The sequence below is a fragment of the Cetorhinus maximus genome, chromosome 6 (genome assembly GCF_964194155.1).
Source record: "Cetorhinus maximus chromosome 6, sCetMax3.hap1.1, whole genome shotgun sequence".
NCBI lineage: Eukaryota > Metazoa > Chordata > Chondrichthyes > Lamniformes > Cetorhinidae > Cetorhinus > Cetorhinus maximus.
Window position 1 is genome coordinate 138,851,491 of NC_135884.1, and position 13,234 is coordinate 138,864,724.

A 13,234-nucleotide genomic window follows, 5' to 3' on the forward strand; every position below is an offset into this window, starting at 1 on the left:
TTCTTTGCCTATTACTCAGCCAATTTTGTATCCATGTTGCTACTGTCACTTTTATTCCAAAAGCTATAACTTTTCTCACAAGTCTGTTGTGTGGCACTGTATTGAATGCCTTTTGAAAGTCTATGTACACCATATCAATAACGTTACCCTCATCAACCCACATTTTTCGACATGACTACTAATTTTATCCCAAATAATTTTCTCTAGAAGTTTCCTCACCACTGAAGTTAAACCGACCGGTCTGTAATTGCTGGGCTTATCTTCATAACCTGTTTTAAACAAGGGCATAATGTTTGCAATTGTCCAGTCCTCTGGCACTTCCCTGAGTCGAGGAACTCTTAAAGATTATGGCTAATTTCCACTCTTGCTTCCTTCAATATCGTTGGGTGCATTTCATCCGGGGACGGTGTCTCATCAACTTTAAGTCCGACACTTTATCCAACACTTCTTCCTTATCAATTTTGAACCCTTCTAGTGACATAGGGGAGAATTTTCCCCATGTCGGGTGAGCCAGTCAGGAGTGGGCGGGCATGGAGCCAATCCACGCCCATGGAAAAGCCAATGGAAAAGAGGGAGTTGGAGCCTGCCATCTTCGGCACATGCGCGCGAAAGAGCGCAGAAATCCCCCTGAAGTAGCTCCGTGCCTCAGGGAGATTAAGAACATACTGAGAATTTTTAATAAAGAAAGTTAAAAATTATTTACACATGTTCCCTTGTGAGGCAGTGTCACATAAGCTGGGGCATGTTTATGAATTGAGCAAAATGTATTTATTTATTTAATAAAACCTTCAGGAAACCTGCCTGTGGATGAAGTTTCCTGAAAAATGCGAAGGCCGCCTGGGCTCTTCGCCTGCCCGCCAACCTTAGGGTTGGACGGGCAGCGTTGATAATTACTTTAATTTGTTTTTAAATGGCCTTAACAGGCCTTTGACAGTTCAGTGGGAGCGCAGCCGCCTCTGGCATGTGCCCGCCGAACGAAAGATCTGAATTATGCACGGTGACGTTGGGATGCATGCCCGACGTCACCGCGCGTCATTTTACACGTCGGCATGCCAAATCCGTCCCCACACGCCGATGTGAAAATTCAGGCCATAGTTTCCTCCTCTGTCACTGTGGCCTTGGTGGCATCTGCTTCCTTGGTAAAGACAGACGTCTTAACACCTCAGCCATGCCCCCTGCCTCCATGTGTAACTCCCCTAATCGGCCTTACTCCTGTTACCACCCTCTTACTATTTATGTGTCAATAGGAGACTTTGGGATTCCCCTGTATGTTGGCTGCCAGTCTTTTCTCATGATCCCTCTTTATTTCTTTTATTTGCTTTTTCACCTCCCCTCTGAACCTTCTGTATTCCGCTTGTTTCCCAGTTGTATTTTCTACCTAAGTCATTGGCACACTCTTTCTTCTTTACCTTAAGATGTATCTCCTTTTTCATCCAGGGAGCTCTGGATTTGTTTGTTCTACCTTTCTCTTTTGAGGGAATATACCTTGACTGTGCTCGAACCATTTCTTCTTTTAAGGTAGCACATTGCTCAGCTAGTTTCTTCCATCAGCCTTTGGTTCCAGTCTATCTGGTCCAGCTCTGTTCTTGCCCCATTGAAGTCGGCTTTCCATCAGTTAATTGTTCTTATTCCGGATTGCACATTGTCCTTTTCCACCATCATCCTAAACCTTATGATACAATGATCGCTGTCTCCTAAATGTTTCCCCACTGACACTTGATCTACTTGTCCCACCTCATTTCCAAGAACCAGGTCCAACACTACATCCTTTCTTGTTGAACTGGACACAATGCTGCAGAAAATTCTTCTGAACACAATCTAAGAACTCTTGCCCCTCTCCGCCCTTTACACTGCCACTGTCTCAGTCTACATTCAGGTAATTAAAGTCCCCCATTATAACTACTCTATAATGTTTCATCTCTCTGTAATTTCACTACAGGTTTGTTCCTCTACACCCTTCCTACTAGCTGGCGGTCTATAGACTACACCGAGCAATGTCACTTTTTGTCCCTTCGCTCTAGCCAAATTGATTCTGTCCTTGAACCCTCTGGGACATCCTCTTTCTCCAACAGTGCAAAGCTCTCCTTAACCAATGCCGCCACTCCTCCTCCATTTTTTCCGATCTTTTCTGAACACCTTGTATCCAGGAATATTTAGCACCCAGTCCTGCCCTTTCTTGTGCCAGGTCTCTGTTATCGCTACAACATCATATTTCCACATTCAGTCTGCGCCTGTAATTCCCCAATCTTATTTATTATACTCCGTGCATTCACATAAATGCACAGTAACCCTGATTTAGACTTCATGACTTTCTCCCCTACTCCGACTTTACCCATTAACTTACTATTCTCTATACTAATGTTTTTTGTCTCTCCCAGTATTTTGTGTGCTCTGGTATTCCTCTCTAATACTCTCTCCTGGTTCCCACACCCCTGCCAAGTTAGTTTAAAGCCTCCCACAACAGCACTAACAAAACACCCCACAAGGAACTCAGTCCCGGCTCTGCTCAGGTGCAACCCGTCCGGCTTGTACAGGTGTCATCTTCCCCAAAGCCAGTCCCAGTGTCCCAGGAATCTGCACCATCTTTCCAGCCACACATTCATCTGCCTTATCCTCCTATTTCTGTACTCACTTGCACATGGCGCTGGGAGTAATCGGGAGATTACTACATTTGAGGTCCTGCTTGCTAATTTTCGACCTAGCTCCCTAAATTCTGATTGCAAAACCACACCCCCCCTTCCGACTTAAGTCACTGGTACCATTGTGGACCATGACCCCTGGCTGATTACCCTCCCCCAGAAGAATGTTCTGCAGCCCATTCTGAACTCAGGTTTAGCTGATATTTGCTAGGATGTTGCAAAATTCACATAATTAGACCTGTTAATTTTACCCATACAGTACACAAGGAGCACAAATTAAACAAAGGATCAACAGCAGGTATTCCAAGCTGCTAACCATCAAAAATCCTTAGACAAAATTTAAAAAATACTGCCAAAACAGCAGGCGGAGTTCTTTTTAAAAGTCCTTATCAAAATTATCTAGAAATGAAGACAAATTCATTATGGTAACTAGCAAGCAATATAAGGGCCTTGTCCAATTAATGGCATGAAGCAAAGGAATTTCCAACGTACCTTCATATTTGCTACACTTGAGTCAATTCAAAGATTAAACATTTTCTTCCCACTTCGTAATTTATTATGTTTATCTTGTACTTATAATAATTGAGCCACAGGATAACCATTAATTTATTTTCTGATAGAATGATCAGTGCTACTAATATTAAGCTAGTGGAAGGGAGCAGAATGAACATTAGTAAAGAGCAACAATTTGAATTTCTGACAACTACTGTTACGATTCAGGCTTTCTCCTTGAAAAGTGTGTTCATAGTGGAAGGGGCAATTTCCATAAGAAAACCAGACTGGTTTCCAATGAACTGAACCCTGCACTTATATACACTTTATGAATGAGACAACATGCCACAGTCTACCCATTAATTACAGTTTGATGCACTGAACCTTACATGGGATAACCACTTTCTTGTTTGTTTCAAAAGACTGCCAGACTGCTGTGATTAATGGCCAGATTTATTTAGAAGATAGATAATTACAAAGCAGATGCACACACACACATAGAAAGCAATAAAGATTGAATCGGTCTCCAAGAAGTTAAAATGCCTTTGACAGAAACTACCGGTTGAATTTTACGGCAGTGGGATTTCACGTTCCTGCCGCAGTCAGTGGGGTTTAGAATGGCTCGCCGCATTTTAAGGCCCATCCCCGCCGCGACGGGGCCAGAACATTCCGGCCTATTTCTTTCTTCTTTCAGAAGAAACTGATTTTCATAAACTTCCCAGAGCAATGTTTGTATGTGGGTGAAAAAGTATTCTTACCTACCATATGGAGTCTGAGTGTGAACGCCAGTAACTTCAATGGAGATTAAAACTGAAAATTGCGCTTCAACCCCAAAATCAAGATTAGTAGCTACGGCCAGAAATAAATCTTTTATAACGTAGGTGTTACTACTGATGATGAACATGTCTATTTCCCAACTGTAAACCTATGCACGTTAACATTTAAAATCATGAGCCAGCCATGAAACCTAACCCAATTAGTTTCAAATTAGGAAGTGTCACTAACAAAGCGAGCTAGATGATTTTTATTGTAACTATGGACAAATCAAGACAATTTCATGCATTGGTAAAATCATTTTAATAAGATAATGATTGATGGTGACATCACTAAGCATGGACTGCCAAAATCAAGGCTTCTGCATTGGCAAGTTTTCAAATACTTAATGAAAAATCAATTAACTGTATGTTTCCACTATATTATTTGCCGCAAAACAGTTTGATTAGCAGAGAAAAACAACAGAAGATGCACAATGTGCCTTAATTTTCTCTCTGCACTGCAACCCACCCACCTAAGATTGTCCTCTTTGTGTTCTTGGTCCTGGAAGCACATTAATTCAAGCAGAATTGTCTCAACTAACAGTTCTTTTAGGTCGCTCTAAACAGAGGTGACTTAATATCTCAAAGATGCTGTAAGAAAAAAATCCCTGTATTCTGCTTCCTGTGTTTTGCTTCCCTGTAAGGGAGCTGTGACATTTTCTATTTGCAGCACAGTCAAAGTAAGTACAAGTTGAGAATAAAATAATTGAAATAACTAATTTTTATTAAAAAGATACTTGCATATTTCAGACGTATCATATTTAATAGCAACTTCAATCAAATTATTTGAAGATTTTCATGCTGTAGAGAATCATATAAAAAGAGATATTGGTAAAAATGGCCATGAAGCTGTCAGATTGTTGCTAAAACTAATTTATTATTGCCCTTCAGGGAAGGAAACCTGACATCCTTACCCAGTCTGACCAGTACGCAACTCCAGTCTCATGCCAATGTGGTTTACTCTTAACGCCCCTCTAAAGTAGCCTTGTAAGCCACTTGATTGTATCAATGACTACAAACAAGAAATTCTACACAGGCTGCAGTGGTTCCAGATGGCAGACCATCATTTTCTCAGGACATCTACAAATGGGCAATAAATGTCAGCCTTGCCAACTAAGTCCACATCCCAAATAAAATAAAGCTAATATATTGAACACTTAAGCCCTTTACATATTAACTTCACAGAATTTAAAAACATCTCACAAATTAAAATAGCAATTGACATTTCACAATGACTGATCCTGATGACAAGTAAAAAACAGAAGTTACTTGATTCTTAAATTGTTAAAGAATTGGTATTGACGCAAGACTGATGCTCAATAGACACAGTATGCTTTCTGAGCTCAATTCAAAACCACAGTAGAGCTATATGTCGAGAAACTGCACATAATGCAGTTCAATAATTCCATTATTATAGGCAACTGCAGTATGCACTCAAATGAAGCAGAAGAAAGATAAAAGTGAAGCACTTTCTTTATAAATTGATGTAAACTGCACACTGGCTGACTGCTGACAATGATCTAGGTCACATACGAGACAAATTCATGCCATTTAGGAAGTAATATGAGTAATATCAGTCACAAGGGCTGGTTTCCTCCACTGAGATCAACTTCAGAATTATAATTCACAGTATGGTGTATTTTTTCTCTCTCCATAGCAAATCTAATAATCATTTAGCTCCTTCACAAAAACGAATGCATCATTCCAAAATCCCATTTTACATGGGTCATTCTATTTCTATTGTGATGTGAAAGCATTCCTTACAGAGAGAAAGCACACGCAGCAAATCTATAAAGAAATATATGATCTGTCTGCAACTTACTGAAACTTCTGCAATGTGCAGCGTTACTGTAATGTGCAACTTTGTGCAGCATTACAGTAATTTTTAAAAATTCATTTATGGGATGTGGGTTTCACTGGCTAGGCCAGCATTTATTGCCCAACCCTAATTGCCCTTGAGCAGGTGGTGGTGAGCTGCCTTCTTGAACTGCTGTAGTCCATGTGGTGTAGATACATCCACAGTGCTGTTAGGGAGGAAGTTACAGGATTTTGACCCAGCGACAGTGAAGGAACAGTAATCTATTTCCAAGTCAGGATGGTGAGTGGCTTGGAGGGGAACACCCAGGTGATGGTGCTCTCAGGTATTTGCTGCCCTTGTCCTTCTATATGGTAGCGGTTGTGGGTTTGGAAGGTACTGTCCAAGGAGCCTTGGTGAGTTGCATCTTGTAGATGGTACATGTTGCTGTTACAGTGCATTGGTGGTGGAGGGAGTACCAATCAAGCAGGCTGCATTGTCTTCGATAGTGTCAAGCTTCTTGAGTGTTGTTGGAGCTGCACTCATCCAGGCAAAGGGAGAGTATTCCATCATACTTCTGGCTTGTGTCCTGTAGATGGTGTTTAGGCTTTGTGGAGTCAGGAGGTGAGTTACTTGTCACAGGATTCCTAGTCTCTGACATGCATTTGTAGCCACAGTATTTATATGGCTCGTCCAGTTCAGTTTCTGGTCAATGGAAACCCCCAGGATACTGATAATAGGGGGGAGTTCAGCGATGGTAACACCATTGAATGTCAAGGGGTAATCCCTTAACCAAAAATAAAATCCATATTCGCAAACTATTTTTTCTCAAATATTCTCTGGATTGGTAATTAATGATGTACCCACACTTTGACAAATGTCTAGTTAAAACATGTCTTCTTACCAAATATAATTCTTACTTATTTACACAAAACAGTTTAGTCAGTTGTTAACTGTAAGACTGATTTCCTGTGACCAGCATAAATTTGCAGTTGACTTGGAACTTTACCATTTCAAAATTCTTGAATCCTGATTCCTTTCTACACTATTATGTTGAACACTCTCAAGATCAGAGCAAAAATCCAACAACATTTTAAAAAATTTATTCTTTCACGGGATGTGGGCATCACTGGCTGGCCAGCATTTATCGTCCATCCCTAATTGCTCTTGAGCTGGTGGTGGTGGAGTTGACTTCTTGAACCACTGCAGGCTTTTGGTATGGGTACACCCATGGTGCCGTTAGGAAGGGATTTCCAAGATTTTGACCCACTGACAGTTAAGGAACGACTATCTAGTTCCAAGTCAGGGTGGTGTGTGGCTTGGAGGGGGCATTGGAAGTGGTGTTCCAATGCATCTGCTGCCCTTGGCCTTCTCGGTGGTAGAGGCCACTGGTTTGGAAGGTGTATCAAATGAGCCTTGGTGAGTTGCTGCAGTGCATCTTGAAGATGGTACACACTGCTGCCATTGTGTGTTAGTGGTGGAGGCTGTAAATGTTGAAGGTGGTGCATGGGGTGCCAATTAAGCGGGCTGCTTTGTCCTGAATGGCATTGACCTTCTTGATTGTTGGTGCAGCTGCACTCATCCAGGCAAGTGGAGAGAATTCCATCACACACCTGACTTGTGCCTTGTAGATGGTGGACAGGCTTTGTGGAGTCAGGAGGTGAAATACTTGCTGCAGAATTCCCAGCCTCTGACCTGTTCTTGTTGCTACAATATTTATATTGCTGGCCCAGTTCAGTTTCTGGTAAATAATAACCCCCAGGATGTTGATAGTAGGGGGATTCAGCGATGGCAAAGCCATTGAATGTCAAGGGGAGATGGTTAGATTCTTTTTTGTTGAAGATGGTCATTGCCTGACACTTGTGTGGTACGAATGTTACTTGCCACTTATCAGCTCAAGCCTGAGTATTGCCCAGGTCTTACTGCACATGGACACTGACTGCTTCAGCATCTGAGTAGTCACGAATGGTTTAACATTGTACAATCATAAGTGAACATCCCCACGCCTGACCTTATGATGGAGGGAAGGTCATTGATGAAGCAGCTGAAGATGTTTGGGCCTAGGACACTACCCCGAGGAACTCCTGCAGTGATGTCCTGGAACTGAGATGACTGACCTCCAACAACCACAACCATCTTCCTTTGTGCTAGGTATGACACCAACCACTGGAGAGCTTTCCCCCTGATTTCCATTGATATCAGTTTTGCTCGGGCTTCTTGATGCCGCACTTAGTCACATGCTGCCTCGATATCAAGGGCAGTCACTCTCACCTCATCTCTTAAGTTCAGCTCTTTTGTCCAAGTTTGTATCAAGGCTGTAATGAGGTCAGGAGCTGAGTGGCCCTGGAAGAACTCAAACCAAGCGTCAATGAGCAGGTTGTTGTTGAGCAAAGTGTGCTTGATCGCACTGTCGATAACACCGTCCATCACTTTGCACATCACTTAAACGTTCTAAAATGCATTAAAGAAAATAACATTTGGAAAGAACGGCATGGAAAGTACTTTTACTATACAATAGGCTCAGAAAATATGACCTGCTGAGTTTTTCCAGGTATTTTTTATTTTTTGTTTCAGAAAATATGTATTTTATATATCTTCTGTCTAAAGGAAGACACGGAAAAATACTTGTTTGGGACACTCAGCCAGTTGCTGCATCTTCAGCTGAATGTCATGAAATTGAATGGTGAAGCAACTTAATTTCTGATGTAATTCCTAGTGCTCAGATCAAACAAAAGAAGTCTGAAGTTGACCGGGGCTGAAGTTTTTAATGTGACTGGATTAGTCATATGCTATACTTCAACAAAAGATTTTAGTACTTCTTTCCAATACATGCTCTTAAATTCCCCAGTCTATACACCATCCCCAGCCACCAGGCAATGTTGTTCTATAATTAACCATGAAGATATTCTCAAGCATCAGTCTGCGCAAATCTCCCTCTAATTCTTTCTCTTTTTTCCTAGAAAAAATTCTGCTCTTCACCAACCATGTGGACCACATTAACCACGTGAAGAACAGTTGACATTTTTATGCATTGTATAGTGCTGAATATTTTTCCTTCAATTTAGTGTGCAATCATTCCCTGACGAGAACGTAGCAGATTAAATGGTTCATTATAAATCAAGTAAACAAAGCTCTCTTGCTTTACATTGTTTGAATCCTTTGAGGTGTTGCAATTTGTAATTTACTTTGTTTCATTTCAAGCAGCAATAAACCTGGATTCCCTTCTAAGTTTACTTCTGCTGCATGTACACTACAATGGGGTAAATAATAACCAGCAATGATCTTAAACAAATAAATATAATGGAATTGTCACATTGTGATAATACTCTGGCTGTCTCATTTCCTGTAAGAATTTGTTTTCAATTTTGATTGCGATACTTAATCAGGGAAAAAAACTACTCAGAATTTCTGAAGGCAATTGACAGCTAATTAAACGTGAAACAAAATTTGTAATGGTTCAAGAGTTATTGACCTTTTTGTCAATAACGCGACAGTTCTACACAAAGATGCCTACTAAAGGTTGAGAACCTGTTATAAATGGAATGATTAGAACATTAGTCACAGCTGCATTGAAAGCTTTTTTTAAAAAAAAGTATAGAATATACAGTACCTGCAATGGTGAGCTCGCTCTGGCTTAATACTGCAACATTTTGGGCACTTATAGATCACCTCACCCGGTTTCAACTGCAGACTCTCCATATACTCTTTTGTGGCATTGCCTTTAGGCACTGCACCCTGTGGAAAGAAACCATTAAAACTAAGTTAACACCAGAAATGTAACTCAAAGTCAACTCATTGTCAACCTTTACTTGAAACAATGTATAGAACTCCACATTCTCAATCTCAAGCATTGATTATAGGCTTTCATTTTTTTTTCTAAAATCATGAAGGGTTCAGATAGAGTAGATAAAGAGAAACTGTTTCCAATAGCCAAAGGGTAGATCACGGAGGGGGCAGGTTTGAGGTGATTGTCAAAAGAACCAGGGCAGCATGAGAGAAAAAGAAAATTATGTAAAGTGCTTAGGATTTGGATGCACTGCCTGATCGGGTGGTGGATACAGATTCAATAGTATCCTCCAAAAGGGAATTGAATAAATACCTGAAATTCTTGAAAAGACACTTGCACACACATGGGGGAATGATGGGGGAGTGGGACAAACTGATTGTTCTTCGAAAGAGCCAGCATAGACTCAATGGCCTCCTTTCATGCTATACTATTTTATTATTCTAATACACATATGAACATCCTGCATGGTAGGAAATATTTCTCAGGTTTACTCTAAGATTTTAGGATCAAACAATTTAAGCCAAATTGATCATCTTAACACGGTCTATCAATGGTATACACATTACTGTAATTATAGGTAACAAAATACATTTTTCCTTTCCAACTATCTACAAAAATTAGCCATATATAATTACATATATAACATAAAAGCCAGCTTTCAGCCCATCACATTTCTTTGTTATGGCAACCTAAAACTAACCCCACTCTCTCTCCATAACCAGTTTCTTGCTGTGCTTCAAACATTTATTGAATTTACCTTTAAAAACCCAATGGTCTTTGTTCCAACCACTGTCTGTGTTAAGCATTCCATGTTTATACATCCACCCCTGTAAAAAAATTCTCCTAACATCTTTCTTCACTCTTTAGCAACAGCTTTAAATATATGACTCTCTGACCAGAAGAAATAGTTATTTCCAATCAGAATCCTTTATAACTTTAAAAACTTCCATTAAATGTTCTCTTAACTTTCTTAGCTTCAGAAGAAACAGTTTTGGTATTTCAAGTTTCTATTCAAAATTACAATTTCCAAACTGGTGCTATATAAATACAAGTTGCTGTTGCTCGGAAAGGATATTACCTCACACTTATTCAGTTTGAGCAATATACATTTACCCAACTCTTATCAGTCATCCAAGTTTCTATTCATATTGATGCAATACTTATTCCATATCCTTCAATTTTTCTAATGTGCCTCTTGTGAGACACCTTATGAATAACTATCATCACATGGGTGTCATTTTCTACTTAATTGCCATGGTCTGAACTAAGCAATGTATTTTTTTCTTCAAACATTGTCAAGCCATAAATGTCTCTTTGAATGATTTTTGGCTTTTCAGCTCATCCTTTCATTATAGATATTCGGTAAGTTGTTCAGATTTATTTGCTATGACATCTATGGTAGATATTCTGTGCTGTTGCAATTTTGTGACTGCTCCTGCTCCATAAATCAAATCAATTGCTCCCTTTTAACACAGAAGAAATTCTGATTTATTAATCCCAGGTTCCTGAATATAATGTCAATTGAGGCAGAATCTAAATCTAGGGTGACTGAGCTCTGTGCATGTTTGACTGTTCCATGACTAATCTACTAACATCGCATTCTGAAATAATACCGTTACATAGTTAAAAACATTGACATAAAAACGTAGCCATTTCCAAAGGTAATGATTGAAAAGTGAGTTTTTCTTTCCTTTAGTCAAGATAAATATGTAAACAAAAAGCTAAGCCCATGATTTTTCTCTCAAAATATTGTTTATGTGCTTGCAATTTATTTTATTTATTTATAGTAAACTCAATTACTATTTTCTGTTTAATTTTATTTAAAAGGAATATCTGATACGGCCATCAATATTTTATGCAATGATCCGGCAACAACCACTAACAGAGCGGGATTTTCCGCACCCGGCGCAAGTCAATGGACCGCGACAGGGCCAGAAAATCCCAGCCACAGTGATTAACTAGTGACATGTTACATATTAACTCAACACTCCAGGCTGTAGTTCAATGCATACTATGCCGAGTGAAATTTGTTGAGGCACTGATCTGAATTAATTTTGTGCAATATGATCGATGAGGTCAAATGGAAAAATATATTTGCGGTGCCAACAAGTAAAGGGTGCTGACAGACAAAATATTATTTTAAGTCTTTCTTGATAATTGCTGCAGCATATTTTGAAAATGCTGCATGAATGGGAGCAAAGGGGTAAATGTATTACCATTTGTCAGTATACCTTTCTCTCTCTCAAAATGTACTTTTATCTCTTCATTTTGGACCATTCAGCGCTTGCTTTGCTTTCAAGTGCTCTTCACAGATTAACAGTTGCTTTCCATTTATCTATACAGGTATAACGTTTCAATCCGGCTATCCGAAAACGAGTTGTACAAAAAACATATTTTTTAAAAGTTGCCATGCGTCAATTAAATTGTTATTAAATGAGTAAAATAACTTACTGGGATAATTTGGCTGCATCAGCTTACCACACAAGTCTTTTCCCACACTTCAAGTGGTCCTAGCCATTCTTGACCCCACCCAACCTTGCTTTGCCCGATCTGCCTGACCCAATCCAAACTGAACAACCTGACCTGCATAGAACCACCCAACCCAGCCCCAGTGGCGAATAAAACAGATAAGTCTTGATAGCAATACACTGTGCAGGGCAATAAAGTATTCTTTTGTAAACTTTAATAAAGTCCGGCAAGATCTGAAATCTGGTATGAACTCAGTCCCAAAATTGCTGGTTGTGAGACACTATACCTGTACAACAAAATTATATTAGTGGGTTACAAGAAATACTGGTCATATAACAGTTAAGATAATGCAATTCCTAGGCCTCATAGGTCTGAATTTAACTCAGTTCAGTTCCAATATGTGAATATTTATGACTAGGTATTGAAATATTCTTAAACTCACACTAAAACAGCACTCTTGTGCATGACAATTACTTAGCTTAGATCTTAAAACTTCATTTGTTAGTGTCACATAAAAGTTTTCCATCGTAAAATTGACTTTCAGGACTGATGCTTAAGATAGTTTAAATTATTAAAATGTAAGTAAATTTATTATTAAAATTTATTTGTAGAAAAATATTACAGTGTAGTTAAGGGTTGAATAAGCAACTAAAATCTTGGCATGGAACTAACTCGTTCAGTTGAAAAATTATTTCCCATGTCCGCTAAACAGTTGTAAACATAGACAACTCAAATAGAGAAATGAATAGCTTCACATATACTGAAACACGAGTCACGTCAGTTCATAGAGAACTGTCTGCCAACAAAACATCTGGTCATGAAAAATGGCTATTATGGTGGAATTCCTTGATTTAGAAGAAAATCATAGAAAGTTTCCCATGGTACATTACCTATAAGGTCTCTCCCTACAAGGAGCAATGGATTGTGGAATTACCCCTATTATATCCAACAGTTAGTGTCAAGTTAAATGTAACTGCTGGAGAGTATTGGTCTTATTTAATTCCAATTGCACTACATTTCCCTTTTTCATATTTCATTGATGCATCTATACTATATCCCAGGCACTGGTACTTTTTTTTTTGAAAGTGTTATGAAAATGAAGTTTATAATATTGTTATGTTTTGGGGCTCTCTTAATTTAAAGTAAAACAGAGGAGTAAAGGGGGTCATGTGACCTACTTGAATTCTGCTTGGACTTAGTTATAGAGTCATAGAAGTCTACAGCACAGAAAAAGGCC

The 13,234-nt window shown here is 39.3% G+C and overlaps 1 protein-coding gene across 3 annotated transcripts in view; it reads right to left on the bottom strand.

Moving 5' to 3' along the window:
• zdhhc7 (zDHHC palmitoyltransferase 7) overlaps positions 1–13,234 on the bottom strand; it is a 56,982-nt gene that overhangs the window by 18,514 nt on the left and 25,234 nt on the right. For all 3 annotated transcript variants that reach the window (XM_078544588.1, XM_078544586.1, XM_078544587.1), the window contains one exon: positions 9,352–9,476. In XM_078544588.1, coding sequence (XP_078400714.1) covers positions 9,352–9,476 — 125 coding nt within the window. The remainder of the gene's footprint in view (positions 1–9,351; positions 9,477–13,234) is intronic.